The 27,202-nt window shown below is 35.2% G+C and overlaps 1 protein-coding gene across 14 annotated transcripts in view; it reads left to right on the forward strand.

Moving 5' to 3' along the window:
* The window catches only part of SPATA17 (spermatogenesis associated 17), a 229,757-nt gene extending 207,122 nt beyond the window's left edge, over window positions 1-22,635 (forward strand). For 5 of the 14 annotated variants that reach the window (XM_055379573.2, XM_019030584.4, XM_055379605.2 and 2 more), the window contains 2 exons: window positions 18,252-18,334; window positions 22,507-22,635. In XM_055379573.2, coding sequence (XP_055235548.2) covers window positions 18,252-18,332 — 81 coding nt within the window. In that variant the 3' untranslated portion in view covers window positions 18,333-18,334; window positions 22,507-22,635. Of the gene's footprint in view, window positions 1-11,811; window positions 12,323-18,251; window positions 18,335-20,528; window positions 20,556-22,362 lie in introns of all 14 variants that reach the window. The other 9 variants (XM_055379566.2, XM_019030587.3, XM_055379607.2 and 6 more) reach the window with 5 other exon arrangements.
* Window positions 22,636-27,202: the final 4,567 nt, after the last annotated feature.

The following is a 27,202-nucleotide window of genomic DNA, read 5'->3' on the forward strand; positions in this document are numbered from 1 at the left end:
TGGGGTATTTGACAGCTACGGAGGGACTGACATCTTCAATCATGATACAGTCCTTGAATCAATGTAGACCACAAAAGATAAAGCAGTAACATAGAAGAAACTGGGACCTTACACTATAAAGTATCACATTAACTCTGGAATTTTGAGTAAACTTCTTTCTTGTTAAGTCACTGTTACTCTTGGCTTTCTAAGCTAATCCCCATTAATACAAAAATCTAGGAATGCCTTTCTGTTGCTTTCATATGTAAGTGACAACTAGAGTATGTCTAGAATACCAGGTTCACAACCTTTTTCTCTTAATAGTTATTAAGTCATGATTATCAATTAGTATTACAAATTAAATATCTGAGATAAGACTAATTCTTTGATTTGTGTGGCTGGGGGAGGCTGTGCTTTTTGAATTTTTTTATTCTAAAGTATGATGTTCATCACTAATTCAACTTGAAATAGCCAAATACTATCTCCATAATGAATTTTAATTCTTCTATTGTAATCTTAGCTTTTTTTCTCTTTTTGCCTAACATCTCTGACCTTATTGTTTCTATGTATATCTGGTCCTCTTATTTTAGCCTCTTTTATTCTTTAGTCTTTGACTCTGTTTTCATAAGTTGGTTGAAGCTGGCAAATATTCTCTAACACTTAACTTTTCTTTAGGTTCCTGCAGAGGATGACTTTCAGTGCCTGCTTTTCATCCATGTCTTTTAAAATGTGGACCTATTTTTCTTCCATAGGCCTGTATAATTTTTTCCCTCTTACCCTCTCCTATTTTAAGAGCACTAGATGCATTCACTATTTGCCAACATAGAAGGCCTGTGTTTTTAGCCCTTCTGTCTCTTTGGATCGAAGCCTCTTTCTAGGCTCCAGGTGGAAGGCAGCCCAACTCACTTGCCCCATTTCCTAATTGATGGAAGAGATGGGAAATTATAGTTCTAACTGGTACTGCCTTTACAGCTCTCTCTGCATGGCACAGAGACCCTGCATGTAGTGAGTCGCTGTGAGAGTGGGTTGCTTGACCTGTATAAAACCCAGACTACTGCTTGGTTTCTGCAGCTCAGCAATTTTATATTTTTCATTCGTTATCCTGAACTTTCTTGAAGAGACTAAAATTTCTCTTAAAAAACAATGGGCCCTAAAAGAAATTCCATTTTAATGCTTGTCGTGGGGTCAAAAGAAAGTAAGGAGAAGTTCCAGAGCAGTTTACTTAGACTAAGAAGTATCTTCCATTGTAAAGCATCAAAAGACTTGCTGGTATAAATTGTGTGAGTACCAGATCTCTGGTGGAGATAATTATTTGATCACTTTTTCAGTTCTACCCGTAAACATGTAGACGTTAGTAGTAGTTGTTTACAATTTCCCCCCACTCTCCTCTGCCAGTTCTTCCATGTGCTTATTAAAGATAGAAAAGAGTGTTTTAGGAGTCTAAACATTAATAGAAGATTTCTTGGAAAAGGAAATTCTTCTGCTAGCCCAATTAACTAGCCTCTATGATAGAAAAGAACTTAATGGAATATTGTGAGGTAATCACATGAACAGACTAACAGTTTTGAAAATTTGGATAGGCCCTACCCATACAGTTGGAGACCAGACAAAACTAACTGAAATACTTTACCATTAATATCCAAGCTCTTGGAAACTAGTGGGATTCTAGATATATCATTAATGGTAGTTAACACCTATATTGTAATCTATATTAGGTAAAAATATGTCAACATAAGGGATATATAAGGTATTATGCATTAATATCCTAACCTACATTGCTAAAGAATGTTTTCACAAAAGAAACCTACAACTCATAAGTGTTTCAGTCTAGCATATTAATATGTTCATGATAAAGTAGAGTTTCAATGTGATTTCAATATGAAACAATTCTTACATGTCTTTTCCTGTCTTAAGTGAATATATATTTGTCAACATTTTACTTAGTAAAATTAGATAAAATCAAGAACTTTCTACCTCTTATTTGTTAATAAAGATGCTATGAATTACCTGTGGGGGATTTTCATTCCTTTCAAGCACTTTTAACCTATCAAGCTGAATTGAAAGACTTTTCCTACTAGTAATTCATGTTTATCTTCCAGCTGCTAATGGATAGAAGAACGTGTTAATGCTCTAGTAAACTATTTTTGCCTGTCCACATCAGAACGTCATGTTATATATACTTGCTACTTTTGTACATGATTTATTTATTCTTTTATTGAATTACTTTTATGTTTTTATAAAAAGGGCTTTATTAAATAAGATAATAGTTTAAGCAACATTATAAGAGTGGTTAATTTACTTAACAGGTCAAAGTTTCTGAAGTGTAGCAACTTACATATAATTCATTTACTAAGAATATAACATAAATTATTTAGTTTTACAAGTGCAATTTAAAAAGTGATATCAACTAATTAGCAGTTATTATACATTGGTCAGCAAAAATATACTTGCTCTTTATTTTATTTCTGATAAATTCTTATTTGCAGAACCAAAGTAGTGTAAGTCAAAACAATACATACACAGTTGAATTTCACTTTATTCAAGAAATTATTTTTCTCCTAAATTGTGTGACTATGTCTATCATAGAGTTTTAAGGAGGCAACAATCATTTAAATTGTTCTATCCTCTCAATCTTTAATTTTTTATTGTTCAAAAAATAATAATGAAACAATGTATTAAATATTAAGACTAAATTTTTGTATGTATTAAATCATATTCTTGCAGTTGACTTTCATTCATAAAGTCTAAATAAATTAGTTATATTTATGTGTGCTTTGAATGGTAATAACACATAGACATTCCTTAGGATTTTGAAAACCAAAGCTTACCTACACATGTCTTTTATTTCAGATTCAGTAAAGTTCAAGGGCATCCAAGTATGAAATAGCTTGTGAGGAAATTCACATTGCTTTCTTAATTTGATTTAGTTGGGGGAAAGGACACTGGTTCAGAAAATAGAGCTTTTAGAATAATTTTGGTTGAAATATAGACATTAAATATTGTGCATAGATTAGTAAATGTGTACATAATTTTCCCAAAGCTTGTAGAGGGGGTTGGTATTAAAGTATACTAATTTCCGTTGACTATCTTATCTGCATTCTAATATGTTTTAATATCTAGACTTGCTTATGGGAAATGTAAAAATGTTCAGATGTAGGTAAAAATTAATAACAGAAGAGAAACCACATATTTAGGTATTTAAGGTAAATGTAACTACATATTTTGTATAAATGACATTAAAAATATGACATCAGGCCAGGTGCCTGTAATTCCAGCCCATTGGGAGGCGGAGGTGAGCAGATCGCTTGAACCCAGGAGTTCAGGACCAGCCTGGGCAACACAGTGAGACCCCATCCCTACAAAAAATAAAGAAAATAGTTGGGCATGGTGGCACACACCTATAATCCTAGCTATGTGGGAGGCCGATGTGGGAGAATTGTTTGAACATGGGAAGTTGAGGCTGCAGTAAGCCTTGATCGATGGTACTACTGCTCTCCAGCCTCTGCAACAGAGTGAGACGCTGTCTCAAAAAAAAGGACATAAATTACCAAGAGGAATACAGTTGATAAATAAGTGTCCAAGTAGAAAGGAAATATAATTCTAAGAACAGTAAATATTTGGTGCACTTCTTTTTTACTTTGCTGATATAAAAGTTAAAACATGCATAAAGAAAAATATGTTCAAAGATTTGTAATGAAAAGTGGCAGACTGCTAACTCACTCTTTCCCTACATGTCCAGTCCTCCTTTTCAGAGGCCACCACTTTCAGCTCTTTCATCTTCCAAAAAATAGGCTGTCTCTTGATTTATCAATTTCTGTGTTAGCCGTTGACCTTCAACTATGGTAGATGAGTATTTAGCTCTCTTATACTATCATCTCCATGTTTTCTTAGAATATGTCTTGAGTAAGCAAATATTCAGCTTTTACTTTTTTTTACTATGTAAAGATTGTTTGTTATTAAATCAATAAATGTTCCATGATGATGTTTCTTCTGTGTAACTTTTTATATTCCCTGGAGTTATTACTTACCTTCTTCTCCATTTGCATAATTTTCTTCACATCTCTTGTCCAAGTTTCTCCACACCCTGTAAAAATCTTTCAATATAATCTTTCTGTCTGAAAATTTCATCCTACAAGTAATTGATAAATTGTTTTGATGTGTAATTGTATGTTAAAAGTTATTTCTATTCTGTTTTAAGCCATTGTTATCTGTCATTCTGCTTTGTGAAAAATTTTCTTTGCATTATTTCTTTCCTAATTCTTTTTTCTTTGTTTTCTCAGATCTTTTTTACTGGAGCTCCTCTAGTCAGAAATCAAATTTTCTAACAGCTCTTCAACTTCTTTTTGAATTTTATATTCCTTATTTCCATTTTATTGTCCTTTTGTTTTACTTTCTAGGAGAGTTCTTTGGTATTAAGTTCCAGTTTTTCTATCAACTTGTGTTTTCTGCTCTCATATTTTTACTTCACTAAAGCTTTTTTCTTTTTAAAATAGCAGCTTGTACTTGTTTAATGGATGCAATATCCTTTCTAATGCTTCTTAGAAAGTTTATTTTAGATTTTAGTGATGCTTGGTTCTGCTTTTTGCATCATCTCAACTTAATCTAAATTGGTTTTTTGTTTGTTTACTTATCTCTCCATCTTTTATGTTAGATGCTTTCCTCAGACATCTGTTGATCTTTTGCTGTTTTATTCATATTTTAAAATAAGGCACAGAAATGTTAGTTGAATTCCTTGTCCTGCCTGAGCCAGGTTGACTGGTGGTTTTTACTATAGAAGTGACTTTCTGTGGATGGGCCACTACCTATGGCCATTCAGTGTTTCCAACAAAATAGCACTAATTTGACCAAATCTGTAGTCAAAGTTTGATTCTACTTGAATTTTTTGGAAATTTGCTGTTGTGTTACTTGTTCTTTGCCTTGTTCTCTGTGAAGTCCTTTCCTAAAAAAACAAACTTATACGATTTAGTTCACAAAACTTTGTTGACCTCTTTCTCTGTAGAAATGAAAACTAAATATATATAATTGAGAAATAAAAAAAATTTCTCTAATCTCTTGCGAGAGTGCAAGTATCTGGGAATTGGTAATTGAGGTGGTGAGTAGGATGCTGTTCTCACCGTTCAGTATGAAGCCTTTCACTTAATTTTCAGTATAGGGTCATACTTTGTGCCTGGTGCCTGCTGCTCACCCATCCACCCAAATCCCCCAGATCATAAACCTCCTGAACCTGAGGGGAGGAGGGGAGGAAGATTCTCCTGGAGTGTTAGAACCTGGAGGGAGCTTGGAGAGTGTTTTTTATGTAGGCTTTTAACCAAGCCCTGTGCATCATCTATGCCTTCTGAGATATCTGAAGATTCCAATGCCTGAGGGTTTCTGGGTTTAAGTAGGAAATATAGGATGGGATGTCACTGGTGTCCCCCTCAGAACAGGTCACTGTTCTTCATTCCTTGTAAGTCTAGTACCACTCCCTGTCTGTTTCCCAATATAAGTTATAATTTGGGGTCGCTGCTGTCTGCTGGTTTCACTGAATATGTAGCTTACTGGATATTTACAATTGTCCACATTTTTTTGAATGCAGGGAGGTGGGATGCATTTCTGAGAGGATGAGACAGGGCAAGAAATTCACCACTATCCTAAAACTAGAAGTCTTCTAATGAATAATTTCAAAGTACAGTTGTGTACAACTTTTATAGAAGGACTTTTGAAATAATGTTTTTCCAAAAGTATAGCATCCAGAATTTTTTTTAATGCTACCATGCAACAAAACCTTTATTAACATTTTGAACAGGTTCAACTATTACTGAAACTTGTAATTTCTAAACTTAAGTGGGGGCAGATGGCTATAGTGCAGTGTAATGCCATCACTGAGCACTGCAAATGCAAGACTGAAGAACTAACAGCCACGTCTCAGATGCTGGACCAGGTACAGGGTCGACTCTTTCTGGATGTTGTAGTCAGAAAGAGTGCAGCCATCTTCTAGCTGCATGCCTGCAAAGATGAGCCTCTGCTGGTCGGGAAGGATGCCTTCCTTATCCAGGATATTGGCCTTCACATTTTCGATGGTGTCACTGGGCTCCACCTCGAGGGTGATGGTCTTGCCAGTCAGCGTCTTCACGAAGATCTGCATTTTGACCTGTTAGCAGATACGAGGATGCTGCGAATCGCCAATCACGTCCAGCCACAGGAACACCTCCACACGCTCACCCGACAAAGCCATTCACCCCTCCAGAATATTTTATTCATACATATAGTTTTCATTTTTATGTATATTTGAATGTGGTAGATGTAGGATATAAACACAAAAGCCTGAATTCTTCCCCCAGGAACCTTACCATCTAGTGGATGAGATGAAACTTGCAGGGGGAATTACTGTGATGCAAAACAAAAAAAATATAAAACGACTGTGAGAAAGGTATGATTATGCACCATAGGCATTCAGGGTAGGGAAATTTAATTTACATCTGAAGAGAGAAGGATTTCCTTGAGGAAGTAGCATTTTTACTTGAGACTTAATGTTTGGGTAGGATTTGCACCTACTAAGAACTTAATAAAATTTGCTGAATATAATTAATGCTGTTCAGCTTTGGTGGTTTGACATTTTTCTTTTTACTTCTGTTACTGGTGAATATTCTTCAGTGTGGTGTGTCAGCAGCAATCAGTTTATCTTATTCTTGTCTCAGTTTTCCTGAGAGGAATTAACAAAAACACTTCTATAGAGAAAATGCACCATTCAATGACAGTTATTGATATATCCTATAATTACAAAAAAAATCTTTCCTGTGAGAATTCCATCATATTAATGATGCATGTATACTATTAAGAATTATAAATATTGAGTAAGAAAGCTCCAGGTTCACATGTTCCCAGATGTTATTTTGGGGCTACTAGATTAGCAATTTTTCAAAAACATAAGCAGTGATTAGAAATCTTTCATAATTTCTTTTAGAAACAGCATTTGATTTTAATTCTTTCATTTAAAAAACCTTGTAAGAAAAAACTGTGACAGAACTATTGACATTTTTATAGCTTGACAAAAATTAAGCATAATTAAAGTGAAATATTTGTTGCATAAACTGCAATTAATATGTTTTCTGTGACTGCTTGAAGGATAAGATTAAAATGGTGTTGTTAGCAGACTCCCTGCTCTGAGACTAATTTCTTGATTTTTATACCACACAGTATCAAACACATTCTCACAGTAAAAGAGTAAACCAATAAGTAGAAAACACTGTCTGATGAAAATGGTATACAGAAGGAGATAAACTGCCTTTTATGAAGACAAGGCAATATTGCTTTTTATTTTGAGATTTGATGACTAGTTGATTCAAAGGCTATCATTGCACGTTTAAAGACTTTAAGATAAGTCTAAAGTTGCCCTTCATTTGTTAGCTATGCCTTTTAAATTAGCCAGCTGACTGTTTCAGGAGTATTTGCCTTTTCAGGAGGTAATTAGAAAATGAACAAGACATGTTATGCAACGGCCTCCCCTCCAGCTAACCAAGAAATAATAATAAATCCCATCAAAAAACTTAAGGATGAACAATTTCAAGAAAAATGAATGAAACATGTACCCTGTTATCTCTCCTCTTGGAGAACGATCACTTTTCCTCTCCAGAGCCCACAGTTATGAAAAGAATACCTGATATTGACAAAAGTTAGTTATTGCCATCTTTAAAAAAATTGCCAGCTGCCACCTGCCCAGACAATGTATCAAGTGTTATTTCTATGTGAATTTTTTCTAATTACTTTTTAACCTTAGATACTATTTGTAGTATCAATGAAAGAAATAGGTAATCATTATTAATAGTTCTCTTTATTTCTGCAATGTCTCTCTTGGGCATTGCTGCCTAAAGAATATAAATACACCAATGGGAATTAGAAATTATGGGCTAGGTATCATTCACTGGCTGGACTGTTATATACTTCTTCCTTGGGGGCTGTGATGAAATCAATGCATGTTGTGTGATGACAACATCAGGATTTGACAGTGCCTCTTGAAAGAAGTGAAATTAACAGAACTCTTTCCATATGCAAAGCTATGGTGCCCTTCTCTTGCCACCTACAGAGAAAAGGTACGCTGTTTCATTGCTTGATGCTGTGGTCCTACATTCTGCATTGCAAATCCCAAATGCATTAACAGGTTTCAGATGTCGGAAAACTTTCCCCCCCAAAAAATCTTAGAGCAAATAAATCAATCTTTTTAGCATAGTTTATAAGGTTTTGGTAACTTGAAGTGATCCTAGTGTTACAGTGACAAATTGGTGGCTGTAACTATGAGCTGAGGTTGCATGATTACACTCTCACCTCCTTTGGGTTTGTCCTCAAATGATACCTCAGAGTAGCCTTTCCTGACCACCTGATTTGAAATTCAAAGCCCTTTCCCAATTCCCTCAGTCTTTCTCCACTACCCTGTCTTATGTTCACAGCACTTATTATCATATAACTTGTTTCTTCTCTGTGTCTCCTCACTGGAGATTTAAGTTCCATGAAGTTAGGAATTTTTGCATGACTGGTTCATTGCTGTATTCTCACTGCCTAGAATACTGCTTGGCTTAAGTAGGCACTTGATTAATATTTTTTAAAAGAAAGAGTGAATGAATAAATGAATGTTTATAAACAAATCCTTCAAAAAGAGCAGAAAGAAATGAGTTTAACAAACATGATTATTCCTGATGGTAATATGAACATCTAGGTTTAGTAGAGGATCATGAGAGTACTGTTTATAATGCTTCACTTATTCATTACCTTATTTTTTATGTCAGTGAAATTACACTTAAATGAAAATTATTTCGTATTAAACTAAACATCAGGTTATAATCTATATATGGTTAGTGTTAGTGTTCATAAAGAATTATTTACAATTCACCCCTTAAATAATAGTAGACAATATTTTCAACTCATTAGTTCATTTTATGTATTCATGTTCTCATTCATTTAGTGGCTTGTTCAATGTTATTCGTATCCCAGGAGTCATTGTATCTGTGATATTCTGGTAGAATGTACAAGTTTATGCCACAGTGAGTGTGTCATGAAAGAGCTTGACTGTCTTATAGCAATCAATTATTGTTATCTGCAGTAGTTATGTTCTATAAAAGTCACCTCAAACACTGAATTGGTGAATAATGAACCATTGTTCCTACAGAGAAAAGAGGATTACGTTTCTGCTAGACTTTGGTCAACATTTTTGCCAACCAATCAGTGCATAATAGTGTTTTATGTGTGCTTCCATTTAAAAACCCCGTAACTGACATATATTTTGACTCATTAGCACTGAACTTGTGGCCAATAGCACTATAACTCATGCTTGAATGAAGCTTATCTAGCATGTATGTTCTCTACATTACACTTAAGGAACACTAGGCAGAATTTCAGCAGTACACTTAGGGTTATTAAAAGAAAAACTTCAGCCAAATTAAATTTAAAGGAGTTTAATTGAGCAATGAAGGATTCGTGAATCGGGCAGCCCCCAGAATCATAGCAGATTCAGAGAGACTCCAGGGGTGCTTCATGGTCAGAACAAATTTATAGGCAAAAAAAGTAAAGTGACATACAGAAATCGGAAGTGAGGTACAGAAACAGCTGGATTGGTTAGAGCTCGGTGTTTGCCTTATTTGAACAGTTTGAACACTCAGCAGTATGTGAGTGGTTGAAGTATGGCTGCTGGGATTGGCCAAGACTCAGCAATTGTTACAGGCACATAATCTTACATCAGGTTTTCAATCTTGTCTACCTATTAAGTTAGGTTGCAGTTCATCCACAAAAACACTGCGAATATTGATTTTGAGGTTACAAATAAATTTTAGCAAGTTGGCAAATTTCAAATAAGGAACCTGTGAATAGTGAGGATCTCCAGTAACAGTGTTCTTATAAAGAAGTCATCACTGAACACACCATCATATTAAGGATAAATCTAGGCATTATCTTCCTCTCAAAATAGGGTCACTCTGAGAAGTCCTGTATTTCTATTTAAATAAGATTTAATATGATATGTTTCAGGCCCTGTGTTGGTACTGGGAACACAACAAACAAAACTGATATAGCTTCCTTCTCCCCCATAGATAAATCTGTGACTAACTTTTCTCTATTCTTTCTCTCTTTCCTGATTTCTATAATTCCCCCAAATACTTTGAAACCCAGGTAATTGAATGTATGGAGAAACCTGGCACAGCACCTACTAGCTGGAAAAAGAAAGTTTTCCATGTATGTACTTTGGGAGGACCCTGATGATGTCCAGGGCATGCGACTTCCATTTCCTTCACTTGGTTTCTAGAGTGACAGGGTTGAGTGAGAGAGTAAGGATGTGCTACTCCAGAAGGCTCAAACTGTTAACAAGTTCACGGTTTCCCCAGGGCCACATCTGTTTATTCATTTATTTAGTCATTCTTTCAGCTAAATAACATTTGTCAAGTCCCTTCTTTGTAGTAGACACTGTGCTAAATCCTGGGAATACAACTGTGAACAAAATGTAACCTGGCTTTTAGCAGTTACTCCCCTTCTTGAGCATTTTCTTGCAGTACCTCATTATTTGGATGCATTCAGTTTTTCTCCTAGTAAGAAACACTTAGTGTCGTAGTAGGAGAAAACTCAGGATGCTACAATCCCAGTTTCAAATGTTATTCCCCATTTCATTTGGTTCTTCTTAAACCATTCTGATACTGTCTCTGAACATTTTTGCAGCATATTTTCCCACAGATGAACCACATGCAAGCCAAATGTTCCCTTTAGTGCCAGTTTCACATAGCCTTTCTTCTTTTTAAATGGACACATCTTTGTGTATGAAAATAATGTTGCTGGAATATCTTACCATGGTATCACTAGCTCTATGATAAAACCACTAACAGGCTACAGATCATTCTAACTAACACATTGTATCTAGTTAGATGTTCAATTTCAGGTACTTTTATTTAGATGACATGTTTTTGTGTTTTTGATTGTAATTAAATAGTTGAAACCAAATTTTCATGTACATCTGCCTTTCTATACCTACATCTGTTTCTATAATTAAATCTATTCCTTCTGATGTATCTTTATATCTTGTATCACTTTTATTATGGCCTAATACATATGCCACTGAATACAATGAACTGGTCAAACAAGGAAATCGATCATTTATCCTTCAGTTTGCATGTCTGTCATGTGGGCCTGTCAAGTCCATAAAGATGGGGAAAGGACTAAATATGAGAACTAAATAAGAGAAAGACAGAAGGAACTATTTTTTTTTTTTTTTGAGATGGAGTCTCGTTGTGTCGCCAGGCTGGAGTGCACTGGCATGATCTCAGCTCACTGCAACCTCTGCCTCCTGGGTTCAAGCGATTCTCCTGCCTTAGCCTCCCAAGTAACTGAGACTACAGGTGCGTGCCACCAAGTCCAGCTAATTTTTGTATTTTTAGTAGAGATGGGGTTTCACCATGTTGGCCAGGATGGTCTCGATCCCTTGACCTCGTGATCTGCCCCCCTGAAGCCCCCAAAGTGCTGGGATTACAGGTGTGAGCCACTGCCCCTGGCCGACAGATGGAACTATTAAGAAGGAAGATACAGTATATAAAAACAGGAAAAGAATCAGTATAAACTCAAGGATAAGTTTAAATTTAGATATACCCACACTGAAATAAAAGCAGGAATGTGTATACTAAAGTCAAATATAAATGAACTTTGATTAGCAACTATTTAGGATTATTCATCTACAATTTTTTAAAAGTGTATTTGAGTTTCTTAGTTTGAGAATAGCTAACACTTGTTAAGTACTTGCTATGTGCTGGACACTGTTTTAATTGCTTTACATGGATAAACTCATGTATTCATATTTTCATGTTATTTTATCTGTTTTCAAATTAGGAAACAAGCACGGCAGAGGCTAAATAACTTTTCCAAGATCACAAAGTCCTTAAAGATAAACCTGGATTTCAAACCCAGGCGGCTTGACTCCAAAGCAGTATTGCCTCTGAGCAGAAGTAATAAGAAAGTTTTCACATGACCCCTGCAATCACCAGTGAGACTCTGGCCATCACACAGTATGCAAATGAACTTGGTTTCCTGTTTAGATTCAGACTGATAATGCATCATCAACTCATCAGCTAAAATTTTCTTCTCTGGGAACATGTACACATGGTTTGATTAAAGAATGCATAATAAATCCTAAATCTCTGAGCTTTAGAACAACACAAATAACTAAGATTGAATACTTGAGGATATTTTCCTGAAAACAGTGAACAGAAAAAAGGGGAGAAGTCCTACAGCTGTAACAGTTTCCTGTATATTCTTTTGTCAGAACTGTAGAGATCCTCATGCCATCACAGTTTTCTACATGCAATGAGAGCGAAGTTTGATCTTGCAGGAATAATGCCAGGTGATCTTTTAAACCTGCCTGTAAACTCTCATTTAAAGAGTCTGAAAAGTCTCCAGGGCTAACCAGACTTAGTTGAAGTCTCGTTCAGGATATAAGGAAATATTTTTGATTAAAATAGTATTTATACGTAGCGAGAAGTTCTTGCCATGCTCCTTTTTTCTAACTCTAGTAGAAAAATCTTTGCCATATTTTAAAGCTGAATATATAAGACATTATAAGCCAGCTGAAAAATATGTGCGTAACCCTTGATTTTCATCTTCTCTCTCTAATCTCAAAAGTTCTGTCTCCTGTGGTGTAACAGCGCTGTCCTGCTTACTAACATCGAAGTATTTAAGCACTCAGTTGTGAGTATCTGGTGAAAAGCCTTAAATAACTAGATAAACAGTGCAGCTGCCAACCTAAAGTAATCTCACACTTAGGGGGTGAGTGGCCCAGGAAATGTGCTCTTTATCATTTTGACTTGGGTTTGAAAAAGGACCTGGGCTGCATTCCAGCTCAGAGAGCCGTTCACTTCCAAAGACTCCTAAATTGTCCCAAGGAGCTCATTTTGGCAGTGGATTATTTGTGTTTGGCTGGGCATCCTAATAGCAGAAGCTGTCTGCTCTGGCAAGCAAGGGCTATGGCAGCATTTAAAATGACCATCCCTAGTGTTTTTTCTTGATGAGGTTATTTTTCAGAAAAGCAGTTCCCCAACCCCCATTTAAAAAGTGACACTGTGCAAGTGTGCAGGTGGTTTTCTTGAGCTCATAGTTTCCCATGATCGGATGACATGTTTTATCATATCAGAGGCAAATTTTAAACAAATGCTAATCAGCACCAGATTTCTCCCAAAACCAAAGTTCTCCTGATGGTATCTTCACCTCTTCCTGTACCAGAGGTCACAGTTATTGGTTGACTAGAGCTATGTAAGAATGTGAGATTTTAGATTTAAAAATAAGAGCAATAAAGAGTTTCTGAAAGATTTTGTTTTGGAGGACATAGAAGGTGGGTACTTGAAGCGGTCAGTCCTTGTTTATCTGTACTATTGTCTGACACCAGATAAGACCAAGTTTTGGTTACCATTGGTTGGAAGCTAGCATAGTGTCAGACACATTGCAGACACCAAAATGTTACTTGAATGCACAAAAGAAGGTCTAACTCAGAATTAAGTGATGCTTCATTATATCAGATGAGTCCAAAATTAAGTACACAAGAAGATCCACAGAAATGAAGAAAATATTAGAACTTCTATTTATGTTTATTTTTATCTCATTTGTATATATATTTAGCATTATATTATATTCCCACAATGTTACACATGGATAATTTCACACAAATGAATAGGCATGTATTGAATGTGCTTATTGAAAATAGTTTTACTGATGACATGGTATCATCAAAGTCCTGTTTCACCCCATTATTGCCCGAAAATTAGTCTCCTGTAAGTGCCGATGGAATTGATTTAATTTTTGAAAGAACATGGTAGGTATAATATGAATAGACTTCTATTATTTAAGGAATGAGAGAGGAAAATACTAGTGTTAAGAGCCTGATAGTTTGTCTTGTTTAATCACAATCCTGTGAGGTAGATACCCCCATTTTACAGATTACAAAACAGAATGAGTTAGCAAGTGTTTCCTGTGCTTCTATTTTCTAGAACAAATCATAGAAAACAGATATCATTTCTTCCTTATTGGGTAGAATTCACCAGTGAAACCATCTTTTCCTTTTTGGAAGCTTATTTATTATTGATTCAATTTTTTAAAATAAAGCTGGGCATGGTGGCCCATAACTGTAGTCCCAGCTACTTGGGAGGCTGAGGTGGGAGGATCCCTTGAGCCCAGGAGTTCAAGGCCAGCCTGGGCAACATAGCAAGACAACTTCTCTTAAAAAAATAATAAAATAAAATTATAGCCGGGCGTGGTGGCTCATACCTGTAATCCCAGCACTTTGGGAGGCTGAGGCGGGTGGATCACAAGGTCAGGAGTTCGAGACCAGCCTGGCCAATATGGTGAAACCCCATTTCTACTAAAAATACAAAAATTAGCCAGGCATGGTGATGTGTGCCTATAATCCCAGCCTCTTGGGAGGCTGAGGCAGGAGAATCACTGAACCCAGGGAGACGGAGGTTGCAGTGAGCTGAAATCATGCTACTGCACTCCAGCCTGGGTGACAAAGCGAGACTCCATCTCAAAAAATAAATAAATAAAATAAAATAAAATAATATATGTGTATAAATTTATATATATAGAAAATTATATAGAGAGAAATTTTTATATTATACATAAATTTATATATAATTAAAACATAATTTTATATATAATATATAAAATTTTATATAATATAAAATTATAAATATATTTTAAAATATTTATATACATAATATATATAATATATAAAATTTTATATATTATGTATATAAATAATATATGTAAAAGTTATATCTAAAAATTCTCCATATATAATTTTCTATGTGTATACATTTATCCTTCTCTATATATGTAATTTTCTATATATATATAAAATTTATTTCTATAGGTATATAATGTTATTTTATTATTTTTTAAGAGAAGGGGTCTTGCTACGTATATATATAAATGAATATTATGAGGAACTCTGTCATCCATCCTGGAGTGCAGTGGCACAACCATGGCTCACTGCAACCTCAAACTCCCAGACTCAAGCAATCCTCCCACCTCAGCTTCCTAAGTAGCTGGGACTACAGGTGTACACCACAATACCCAGCCAATTTTTAAACTTTTTGGGAGATGGAGTCTCACTATGTGGCCTAGGCTGGTCTCGAACTCCTGAGCTAAAGCAACCCTCCCACCTTGGCCTCCTGAAGTGCTGGATTATAGGCATGAGTCACCATGTCTGGCCATAATATTTATCTTTTTAACACTCATAGGATTAGAAGTGATGGCCCATTTTTCAGTCCTGATATTAGTAATTTGTGTCTTCTCTCTTTTGTCTTGGTTCACCTGGTTATGAGTTTTATCAATTCTGTTGATGATTTCAAGAGCAGGCTTTTGATTTTGTTGGTTTTCTCTATTGTTTTCCTGTTCATGATTTTATTGATTTTTGCTCTGATTTTATTATTTCTTTGCTTCTGCTTACTTTGTAATTAATTTGCTCTTTTTAATATAGTTTTCTAAAGTGGAAGCTTTGATTATTGACTTTAGATTTTTCTTCTTTTCTAGTATACACATTTAGTGCTATCCATTTTCCTCTAGGCACTGTTTTTGCTGCATCTCACAAATTTGATGGGTTGTATTTTCATTTTTATTTAGTTAAAAATATTTTTTATTTCTCTTGAGACTTTTCCTTTGACCCATGTGTTATTTAGAAGTGCATTGTTTAATCGCTAAATATTTTGAGATTTTCCAGCAATCTTTCTGTTACTGATTTCTAATTTAATTCCATTGTGGTCTAAGAGCAGACGTTGTATGATTTCTCTTCTTTTAAATTTGTTAAGTTGTGTTTTATGGCCCAAGATGTGGTCTATCTTGGTGAATGTTCAATGTGAGCTCTGTAAGAATGAGTATTCTGCTGTTGTTGGATTAAGCAGTCTATAGATGTCAATTATATACAGTTTTATAGTAGTACTCTTCAATTATATTCTGCCTGCTGGATCTGCCAATTATGGATAAAGGGGTGTTGAAGTCTCCAACTACAATAATGAATTTGTCTATTTCTCCTTGCAGTTCTATCAATTTTTGCCTCATAGATTTTCACACTCTATTCCTAGGCACTTTATTACTATGTAATGCTCCTCTTTATTCCTAATAAATTTCCTTATTCTGAAATCTATTTTGTCTGAAATTAATATAGCTACTCCAGCTATATTTTGATTAGTGTTAGCATGGTATATCTTTCTGCATCTCTTTACTTTTACTCTGTGTTTTCACATTAAAAGTGAGTTTCATGTCGACGACATATAGTTGGTTCTTCTTTTTTATCCAGTCTTGTTCTTTTATTGATGCATTTAAACTATCCACATTTAAAGTGATTATTAATATAGTTGGATCAATATATACCAAATTTGTAACTTGGTCTTCATTTTCTTATTTGTTTTGCTTTTGTCTTCCACTCCTAGTCTTCTCTAGTTTTAAACATTTTATATGATTTAATTTTCTTTCACTCTTAGCATATCAAAATTTTTCTGTAGTGATTGTTCTAGAGTTTGGAGTATACATTTATGACTAATCCCAGTCCACTTTCAAATAACACTATACTGCTTCAGGGGTAGTGCAGTTACCTTATAACAGATTATTCCTGATTCCTTCCTCCCATTTCTTATAACATTGCTGTCATTCATTTCCCTTATTCACAAGCAATAATCATGAATGACATTGTTGTTATTATTATTTAGAACAAAGACTGTTATCTTTTAGGTCAACTAAGAATAAGAAAAATAAAAGGTTTTATTTCATCTTCATTTATTCCTTCTCTTTATTTCCTTATGTAGAGCTGAATTTCTAACCTATATCATTTGCCTCTCACTGAAAACTTCTTTTAACATATCTTGCAAGGCAGGTCTACTTTTTTGAAAATTAAATAAAATATTATATATATATATATTTATAAAAATAAAGGTATTCACAGTTCTGCGTTTCAGTGTTATCAAGTTGCCAACAAAAAAAGTCACTGATGCTTCATGCAGATGTCCAAACTCTATATGCTCAAATTTAAGAGTGATATGAACAATTTACTATTGCAAAAAGTAAAGATGTCACGTGCATTGTTGCAAATATGTGTTGATTTCTGATTACCTCCAGAATTGTAATTTGTAACAAAAAGAAGGCAAGAATGTAGATGCTTAGCCCCACAGGAAAATGATATTTCATTATGTAAAATTTTATTGCATTTATGCTATCCAAGAAGGATTGCATTCATATTAATTAATTTGCCTTTTATCTAAACATTTTTATCACTCAAATTCTCTTTGCACTCAAAAGCAGTGTCTGTCACAACCCACCATCCTTCATGTCACTTGGCCATGACAAACACAGAGCAACAGATGTGAAGCTTTCCCTGGGTCTTGAAAAAGCATTAATTGTAGAAGCAGATATTTAGGGTTAGAGGCTTTGCTGTACCAGAGTGGAGACCGCGATCTCTAGTAACAGAGACACCCTCATGTCCACATTTCTTTAATACATTTATTTTCACATGTGTTTGTTATATATGGGCCCTATAACGAGCTGGACTCAGGGCATAGGTCTTTTCTCCTATGTTTTCTTAAGAAAAAAAAAAAAAAACTCAGCCAAAATTACCTTCATTAACAATAGACCTCCTTTCCAAGAAGAAACATACACATTTATATAGTCTGGTCATTTGTTTACAGCATTCATTGTTGATTTAGTGTATCTTACCCTTTTAATGACTTTACCTGTTTTAACATGCATGAAAAACATCCATTTTTATGCTCAATCAAATGCTGTTTCACTGGTTACACAACAAAAAATGATTTCTTTCCTCTTCCTTCTGGAGTCCTTTACCATTCATTTGAATCACTTCTGAGGTAATGAACATAGTCTGCCCTCTATGATAGTGATTTGGGTGTATCACCTTTCCATTTCCATTCATTCAGTTAACAAATATTTATTGTGCAGAAAACAAAGTACCAATCCCTGTGAAGCCAAGGTAAAAAATTTAGATTGCGACTCATTGAAGACAGGTGGATATGCCTGAGGTTTGCATTGCCCAGACTTGCTTGCAGGTGACACCCATAACTGTTAAAGACTATGTGCCAGGAAATTCAGTATGCCTGACTTTCAACTGATAAAACTTCAAAAATTTACCTGCTAATTTTGTTTTGAGAGTATAATGGGAAATTTGAAGTGCAGTTGAAAGACATCTGTCTAGCAATTTAATCTAAATAATAACGATAATGATAATAACATAAAATCATGAAGATCTCTGTGGTAATCTTTGAACTTTTTCCTCCTAGGATTTCCAGACTGTATTACCATCATTTGAGCTCTTCTCAAAGTATGGAAAATTATATTCAAAAGCTGGACAGATTGTATAAAGGTATGACTTTTTGCTAAGAAGTAATTCAAAAAGTATATTAAATAACACTTAAAAAATCAAATGGGGTTGACTTAACTATCAAGCATTTTAAAAACCATGCTATAATAATATTTATATGTAATAAGACTCCATAAATTTCTTTCATTATAGTGTAATGGTTTTCAACATTTAAAAGATCATGAATTTTACTTTTCAGATCTATTCTCCAAAATGAGCCAAAAATACATTAAGAAATAGAACATTAAAAATCTAAAATACTCTTTTTTTTTTTTTTTTTTTTTTTTTTTTGAGACAGAGTCTTACTCTGTTGCCCAGGCTGGAATGCAGTGGCGTGATCTTGGCTCACTGCAACCTCCACCTCCCAGGTTCAAGTGATTCTCCTGCCTCAGCCTCCAGAGTGTCTGGGACTACAGTCAGTGCCACCACACCTGGCTAATTTTTGTATTTTTAGTATTTTTAGTAGAGATGAGGTTTCACCATGATGGACAGGCTGGTCTCGAACTCCTGGCCTCAAGTGATCTGCCCTCCGCGGCCTCCCAAAATGCCAGATTACAGGCGTGAGCCACCATGCCCGGCCCTTAAATACCCTTTATCTTTAACTAATACAATAAATAGTTTTACACAATACGGTGAAAAAATACTGTTGGTGCTCCAAAGCCAAAATACTTCTCAGTGCTGTGTTGATACAGTATCATTTCAAATGTTATACTAAATAATGTACATTATTTGAAGTATGAAGTGTCTTACAATACCAAAGAAATGGAATATAGAATCCTGATTATCAATGTTTAGAAGATATATAAGAATAAAGATAACCATATAAAATTCAAGAACAAAAAATAAGCTCTCAATGAATGCTGTATTCCATTTCTAAGGCATTTTAGAATAGAGCAGTGGTTACAATTGAAATGTGTCTAATAGGAGCTATTGTGACATTTTCAGCCAAATTTAAAGAATGTATTGGGTGAAGACAGCAAAGATCACTGCAGTTGGAGGAAAGGGGCAGAAATGAGAAATCATGCTAGTTAGAATCCCCCAGCTATCCTCTCAGACCAAGAACCAAGGAGAAAGCACTAGGCTGTTAGAAAGAGCACAGGGTAGATTCAAGGCAAAGTTCCTTCGATTTTATGTTACTCTTTCCTCTCTACCCACTGAGTGCTTCAATTTGGAAGTTAATATGTTAAATGCAGATACCAATGTCTTTTAGCTACTCTGAAGGAATACATGAGGGGAAATATGAAATATTCTGAGCTAATAGAAAATGTATATATAATACCAAGTGGAATTGCTGTTTCAAAGGTTTATAAAGTATCATTACCCATTGGAGCATTTATCTGGTATTTGAGAGCCAGAGTATGAAGTAATGTAAATCAAATGTCTCATATTTGTGTATGACTTCAGCTTTTAACTCAAAGATATATCAGTCCTGTTTATGATAATGAAAGATTGAAAATAACTTGAACACTCATTAATATATGTTAGTTAAATAATAAAACCCGTATAAGGCAGTACTATGCAGACAGTAAAATGTTATGTCTTTACCCATTAATTTTTAAAAATGCCTACAATATATTTCTAGGAAAAGAAGATGGGATTCAAAGTACGCTGTGTAGTCTTATTTCACTTAAATATATACATATGTATGTGTGTATACATGTATACATGTGTGTATACATGTATACATGTGTGTATGTATAAAAACACACTTGCACACACTATTATATTTAATATGTATATGTATACATTTGTATGTTGCAAAACTGTTAATGGTGGTTATCTCTGGGTGGTGAGATTATGAGTACTTTTTGTGGGATACTTCTTTTTAGTTCTATTTTTTGATGTTTTAATGCAACCAGACGAAAGCCAAGTATTAAAACAAAACACTCCAGTAGGGACTGTTTGCTCTACTCTATCAATTACAAAAACATCTTGACTTTATTCTATTTAATCATAATAATTTAGAGGCAATTATCTTTTTTTCTGAAGATGAAATAATTACTTGCTAAATTATTTATACAGAAAGACAAAGATGAGTAACAAATGGTGTAGATTATTTTTAATTAAAAAGAATGTGCAATGCAAAGGCACAAATATGTTATGGATTTTTTTAATGTTTGCCAGCTCTTCTTTTAAATTTTTAACAATTTTGTGAATTGACAATATTATAAAAACGTCATCTCCTTTTCTTTGATAGGAAATGAATGTCTCGTGTTTAATTTTGGTAAGTGAAGGGCAGCAGCCTTAGCTGAGGCTCTCCTATTAAGATTTCATTTCACCAAATACAACAAAGTGCTTCTGCTGCTTGTAAAAAAAGGCCAGGATGGGGACACTTGCACCAAACTGTTGAATAAAGATGCCATAGTAATTTTTAGAGCTATCTATTTGATTGCTTCAGCTTCAAGGTAGTTCATCACTTCACTATAATTCACCCGACATCGCCTTTTACACCCAATACTACATTTTCCCATCAGTCCGATTAGAAATGGTGATGCCTTTATCAGATTAATCTTTCTTTCTTTTAGCATGTCTAAGTTTAGGATAAACACTGCCTGTACCTAGCTGTTATCATTAATGCTCTAAGATTTAAACCACTGAAAAATACACGGAACTAGATCTTAAACACACACATATTTTAAAATCTACTGTCTGACTAGGATAACATTACTCCTTTTAGTGTCTTTAATTTGTCTTTTTAAATGGTCACTATTTGTAACTTTCAATAGTTTCCCAAAAGCAGTTTGGTCTAAATCAGAATGTGTTGTGTCCTGTCAAGAGTGTTTTGCCATCCTTTTAGCTCTATTTATCTTTCCAGGCAGAGTCTCTTTAAACATTGTTGTGGAGAAAAATTAGCAAGATAAGGTTAAAATCATTGGTTGTAATTTTATGAATTGTATAATGTACCCGATTCAGTCTGGCATCAGTGTGAGTTTTCCTGCATTACAGGCTTCTCAACTTCCTCCAGTTTGTCTTTGCAAAATGGGCTTTGGTCCAGGCGGTCTTTCTGCTAAAAAGTGGTTCAATTTTGAGGCCCGATAAGATGAGTTTTAATTAAATTATTTGTTAGGTTTGAAAAACAATGTACTTTTTCTCCTTTTCCATAGGAATTTGGCATATGAACAACTCAGCTAAAACAAATAAATCAATGAAATGAAAAATAAGTATAGTTAGCACCTGGATTGGGAAAGGGGTTAAATGCCATCGTCTTTTTTCCAGAGGGAATAAGATCTTAGCAACTGTGTACGGAGAAAAGTTCTATGAGGGGAGAGTAATAATTAAGCATATAAGTTATATGTGTGCCTGTTAGGAGTTAAAATTTTAGTTTAATAAGAAAAATTATTAAATTTTGTCATTCAGTTTGGCGTCATGTGAACTTATAACCCTTTCAAGTTTTGGCATAGTGAATTGGCAAAGAGAAAAGAATAAAGGTATCTTCAGCATCCTTCTCTTGGTTAAATTGTCTTTGATTAAAAATATTATAACCACCCCACCTACCTGTGTGAAGATGTTTTGCTATGTTTTTCCATAATGGAGGCAGATTTGCTAGACATTCCATATGTCTAGTGGCACACATAATCAAGATAGGCTTTTTTGTTTATGGTTTTTAGTTTGTTTGTTTTTGTTTTTTTTCAGAGAGACAGGGTCTCACTCTGTTGCCCAGGGTAGAATGCAGTGGCGTGATCATAGCTCACTGCAACCTCGAACTCCTGGGTTCAAGTGATCCTCCTGCCTCAGCCTCTTGAGTAGCTGGGATTACAGGTACATGCTCTCATGTCCGGCTAACTTTTTAATTTTTTGTAAAAATGGGATCTTGCTATGTTACCCAGACTTGATCATGATTGTTCATAAAGATCTGCAGTAGTGTAGACGGAGAACAGAGAACAGGGCTACAAATGATTCAAGTCCGGGGCTATGACCTCCTAACATTAACTGAACTGAAGCTAAGAGAGGAAGACTTAAATAGAGAATTTAAGAACTCATGTTTCTGAAGTTCTTTTTTTTTTTTTTTCATTTTACTGTTTTGTTTTTAGAAAACAGAAGATGAAATGTAAAACTGAGATTAAGGTGTGAAGTGAGTGTGAATAGAAGACCCCACACTGCCTGGAGTCCTGGATTCTTCCACGTCTGATGAGTGACCTTGAATCTCTTAATCTCTCTAGTTTTCTCTCTCTTAGGTGTCAGAAGAAGAAACTGAAGCCATCTGCATTTTAAAACTTAACAGTTCTGAAAGGAAAACACAGATGAAGATCCTGTAGGAAATATACTTGCTATGATTCAATAAACTATAAAATTTTGTAGCTCTAGTCATGAATTAATTATTGTGTGTATGTATTTGAAATCTCTTGGACATATCTTTTCAAACAAATACTTAAACTTGAGTCTGTTACCTCTGAGAATGTCTGTCACAACCACAGCCCCTGGTGACCAACAGTGCCATAAATGGCTCCCCTGAAGTACCCATATTCTGACCCCATCACCCGGGTCACAAATGATGACACCAGTGTTGGGTACCCAAATTCAGGGCGACTAACATGTAAGTAGGATGATGAATGGTTTGAAGTGTAAATTGTGTGAAATAGTTCAGCATGAAAGCTCTGTCCTGAGAAATAATGACTGATTATACCAGTTAGAAACCCTTCAGACTGTTGAACTTGAGACACACAGACACAACAGACACAGACTAGTGTGTGTGGGAGCAGAAGCGCAGGCACTCTCAAATAGAGAAGACATTTGCAAGTCTCTGCTGCCAAGGGAGCAAAGAGATAATCTCGATGCCAGGGCTGTGTCAGATCCTGCATGGCTCTGAACTACAGTTGGTTTCCAAAAAGCTGGGCTTTTGTGAGGTTTCTGTTTTTTATGCGATGCTTAGATTTTCCTGGAATCCTTGGAAGTTAACTCAACATTTGAGGTTCCTATATCCTTTAATCCCATCCCATGTGTATCCTTACAATAAAACCTCCTGCTAGAGGTAGGCTGAGGGAATCTTTGTTTCTTGCATCTGAAGAGAATAACACTAAACTTATTGCGTATGATTTGGGGGTTGGATCCAATGATAGCACAGAGGGACAGGAAATGTGATTTATTGACCATGAAAGCTTTAATTTAAAATTGCTGGCCAGCGAAATCCAGACTCTGGGAAATGTTATAGGCCAAATGATCTGTTTCTTCAACAAAGAAATTACAAAACTGAGGGGAAAAAAAGGAACCTATTAAAAAGACATTATCTATCAATCACTGTGTGTGTACAGTTTTGAGCTCCTGATTTAAATAAACAAATTGTAAAATAAAAGATCTTTTGGAACAATTGGAAGTTTGAACACTGATTGGATATTGGTGGTATAAAAGAATTATTGTTTTTTTTAGGTGTCATGGTATTGTTTTGGTTTACAAAGTTATAGATATAAATGTTGAAATATTTACAGATGCAGTGATATGTTGGCTGGGATTTAATTTGAAAGTCAAAGAAGTGAGTGAAAATACATATACTCCTCCTCTTATAATCGATTATGTCCCAATAAATCCATTGTAAATTGAAAATATCCTAAGTTGAAAATATTGTAAGTTAAAAATGCATTTAATACAGCTAACTTACCAGACAGCTTAGCTTAGCCTCACCTACCTTAAATATGCTCAGAACACCTACGTTAGCCTATAGTTGGGCAAAATCATCTAACACAAACCCTTTTTTATAATATTGAACAGCCCATGTAATTTATTGAATATTGTACTAAAAGTGAAAAACTGAATAGTTGTATGCATACTCAAAGTATGGTTTCTACTGAATGCATTGTAAACCAGAAAGTATCTGAGACAATGTTTTTTTTTTTTTTAATTTCTGAGACAGAGTCTCATTCTGCCACCCAGGTTGGAGTGCAGTGGCATGAACTCAGCTCACTGCAACCTTCACCTCCCAGGCTCAAGCAGTCCTCCCACCTCAGCCTCCCAAGTAGCTGGGACCACAGGCATGGGCCAACATGCCTGGCTAAATATTTTGTACTTTTGGTAGACACGGGTTTTTACCATGTTGTCCAGGCTGGTCTTGAACACCTGAGCTCAAGCGATCTGCCTGCCTCGGCCTCCCAAAGTACTGGGATTACAGGCATGAGTCACTGAACCCAGCCCTGAGACAAGTCTCAATTAGTTTAGAAGTTTATTTGGCCAAGGTTAAGGACATGCCCTTGACACTGCACCTGTCAGTACAGGTCCTGACAACATGTGTCCAAGATGGTCAAGCTATACAACTTGGTTTTATACATTTTAAGGAGACATAAGACGTCAATAAATACATGTAAGATGTACATTGGTTCAGTCTGGAAAGGCAGGATGCCTCAAACTTGAAACAAGAGGGTGGGGGGTGGGAGGATGTGGGAGATGCTTCCAGGTCATAGTTGGAGTCAAAGACTTTCCAATTGGCAATTGGTTCGAAGAATTTATCTAAAGACCTGGAATCCATAAAAGGCTTTACCTGGATTAAAATAAGGGGACCAAGGTTCTCATGAAGATGAAGCCTCCAGGTGGCAGACTTCAGAGAGCATAGATTGTAAATGTTTCTTATCTGACTTAAAAAGGTGTCAGACTCTTAGTAAATTACCTCCTGGCTCAGTGAAAAGATGTGAAGAAAGGTTCTCTACTGAATGTAGATTTTCCCCATAAGAGATAGCTTTTCAGGGCCGTTGCAAAATATGTCAAAAAAATATATTTTAGGGTAAAATGCCTCAATTTATTTCAAGGCCTGATATTTGTCATGTGATGCTATACTACAGTCAGGCTGAAACTTGGCATCTTATTGCTATGAAAAATCTTAAGGTCTCTATTTTAATGTTAATGCTGGTCATTGGTGCCTGAATTCCAAAGGGAGGAGGGTATAATGAAGCACGTCCAATTCCCCATGCCCCACCCCCACCCCCACATCCTATAATGGCCTGAACTAGTTTTTCAGGTTAACTTTGGAATACCCTTGGCCAAGAAGAGGGGTCCATGCAGATGTTTGGAGGGGGGGTCTTAAAGTTTTATTTTTGGATTACAGCATATTGCTTTTGCACTATCATAAAGTAAAAACATCATAAGTCAAGCCATCATAAATAGCGGACCATCTGTATATATGAAAGAAGATTAACCAAGACTTGGTTATTGTTAAAGCTGATGATTGGCTATATGAAGATTCACTATACAATTTTGTGTACTTTTGTAAGTTTTTGGTTGTTTCTAAACTTATAACAAAATAAATAATTGGCCATCTTCATTGGATTGTGAAGCCATTTCCTCCCATATGTTCATATAAATGGCAGCCATGGCCCCTAACTGAACCCAGGTATGAATGGCCTTCATTGATTTTGTAGACCCTGACCTTCTCTGTTCTTCCAGAGAAGGTGGTAGTCAGATAAAAACTTCTAAGCATTTTATTGTTCAGAATGTGATTTTGATCTTCTCATAAGACTCAAGTTTTTGAATGCTTAAGGCTCTTTATTGCTAGTGTATGTAAGTAATATCATTGTCCTTAACCACCATCTGCCTCTCCCCCGCCAGACACACATAAGTTTATGATAACTACAGAGGTGTCCAGGTGAGTAAAAACTGCCTTTGCATTAAGGTGAGAGAAGACCGAGATGAAATCTTATTAGAAAATATAACTGGGGAAAGCAGTTTGTCTGTTTCTCCTGGAAAACTACTAGACTACATCAACTTATATACTACTTCTTTTCTATATTCTCAATATGAGCCACTTAAGAAAATTAATGAGACTTTATGTTTGACCAAAGCTGGTAATTCCTTGATCTTATTCTCCAAACTTGATTCTGAATGACTACTGACCACTAAAAACACTAAGAGTACCACTGTGGATGTTTAAAGGCATATACCTTAAGAGCCTTCACAATTAGACGCTTCAATTCTTCTGAAATCAAAAGTCACACCAGCTTTGCTGTAGTTAATCAAGTAATACCTTTCTTCTCCACTACTCTCTAATTTCTTTGAGGGCAAATATTGTCTTTCTTGATAAATGCCCTGGACCCAACATCTAACAGAATACCTGGCATAAAGTGAAATCCATCGAATGTGTTAATGATAAATAAAGAAGTTCAAAAAAATCTTTTAATATAAGCTATAAAATAGCAGATAAGCAAAGTCATTCTCATAAAACACCATTTGTCATTTGAATGCGTGCATTGTGGCCTGTTATTTTTAACTAGTCTCACTAATTTATAGTTATATATGATGTAGATCTAGATTGTGATGTACACTAAGTGGGTTGATCCTGAGATCAAGCTATGATTGCTGCTTGCGTAAAGTGTTCCTTTTGGGAAATAAATAATCTTTCATATCTGTAAACTTTGGTATAATTAGTTATTTATGCAATGTATTGTTGTGGTTGTCAACTCAAGATTGTATTCTCATCTGGGGACATTATGAATTTTGTTATTTTATCCCCTTTTTTGCTCTGTTTTTTCACATTTATGGCCTACCTGTTACAGCTGCACGGTATCCGTTTTCTGTGCTAAATTCATCTGTAATTTATTATTTTTTTTCAACCTCAGCTTTTAACTTTGCCCTGATTTTCTCTTCCATTTTATTTTCACTTCCATTTTTAGTTGGCTCAAAGCCTTTTAGGAACAATAAGTTACTGAATTATATGAACCTATTTGAGGTAATGATGATGCCTGGGAAGGAGCAGTATTGCTGGATCAGAATTCACTTTTTCCAAGTTACAGATTTTAATAAACCACTGTGCAAAGCATTAGGATAAATTTTTATTGAAAATTGAGTGAATGACTGAACAAATCACTGCGTAATGCTGTCTAGGTTGTTCTATTTTCCACGGATTAAATTAAATTCTACTTAGCTACTGTCTCTGAGCTTATTTAAAACCACAAC

This window comes from Gorilla gorilla, chromosome 1 (assembly GCF_029281585.2).
Source record: "Gorilla gorilla gorilla isolate KB3781 chromosome 1, NHGRI_mGorGor1-v2.1_pri, whole genome shotgun sequence".
In the NCBI taxonomy this organism is placed as follows: domain Eukaryota; kingdom Metazoa; phylum Chordata; class Mammalia; order Primates; family Hominidae; genus Gorilla; species Gorilla gorilla.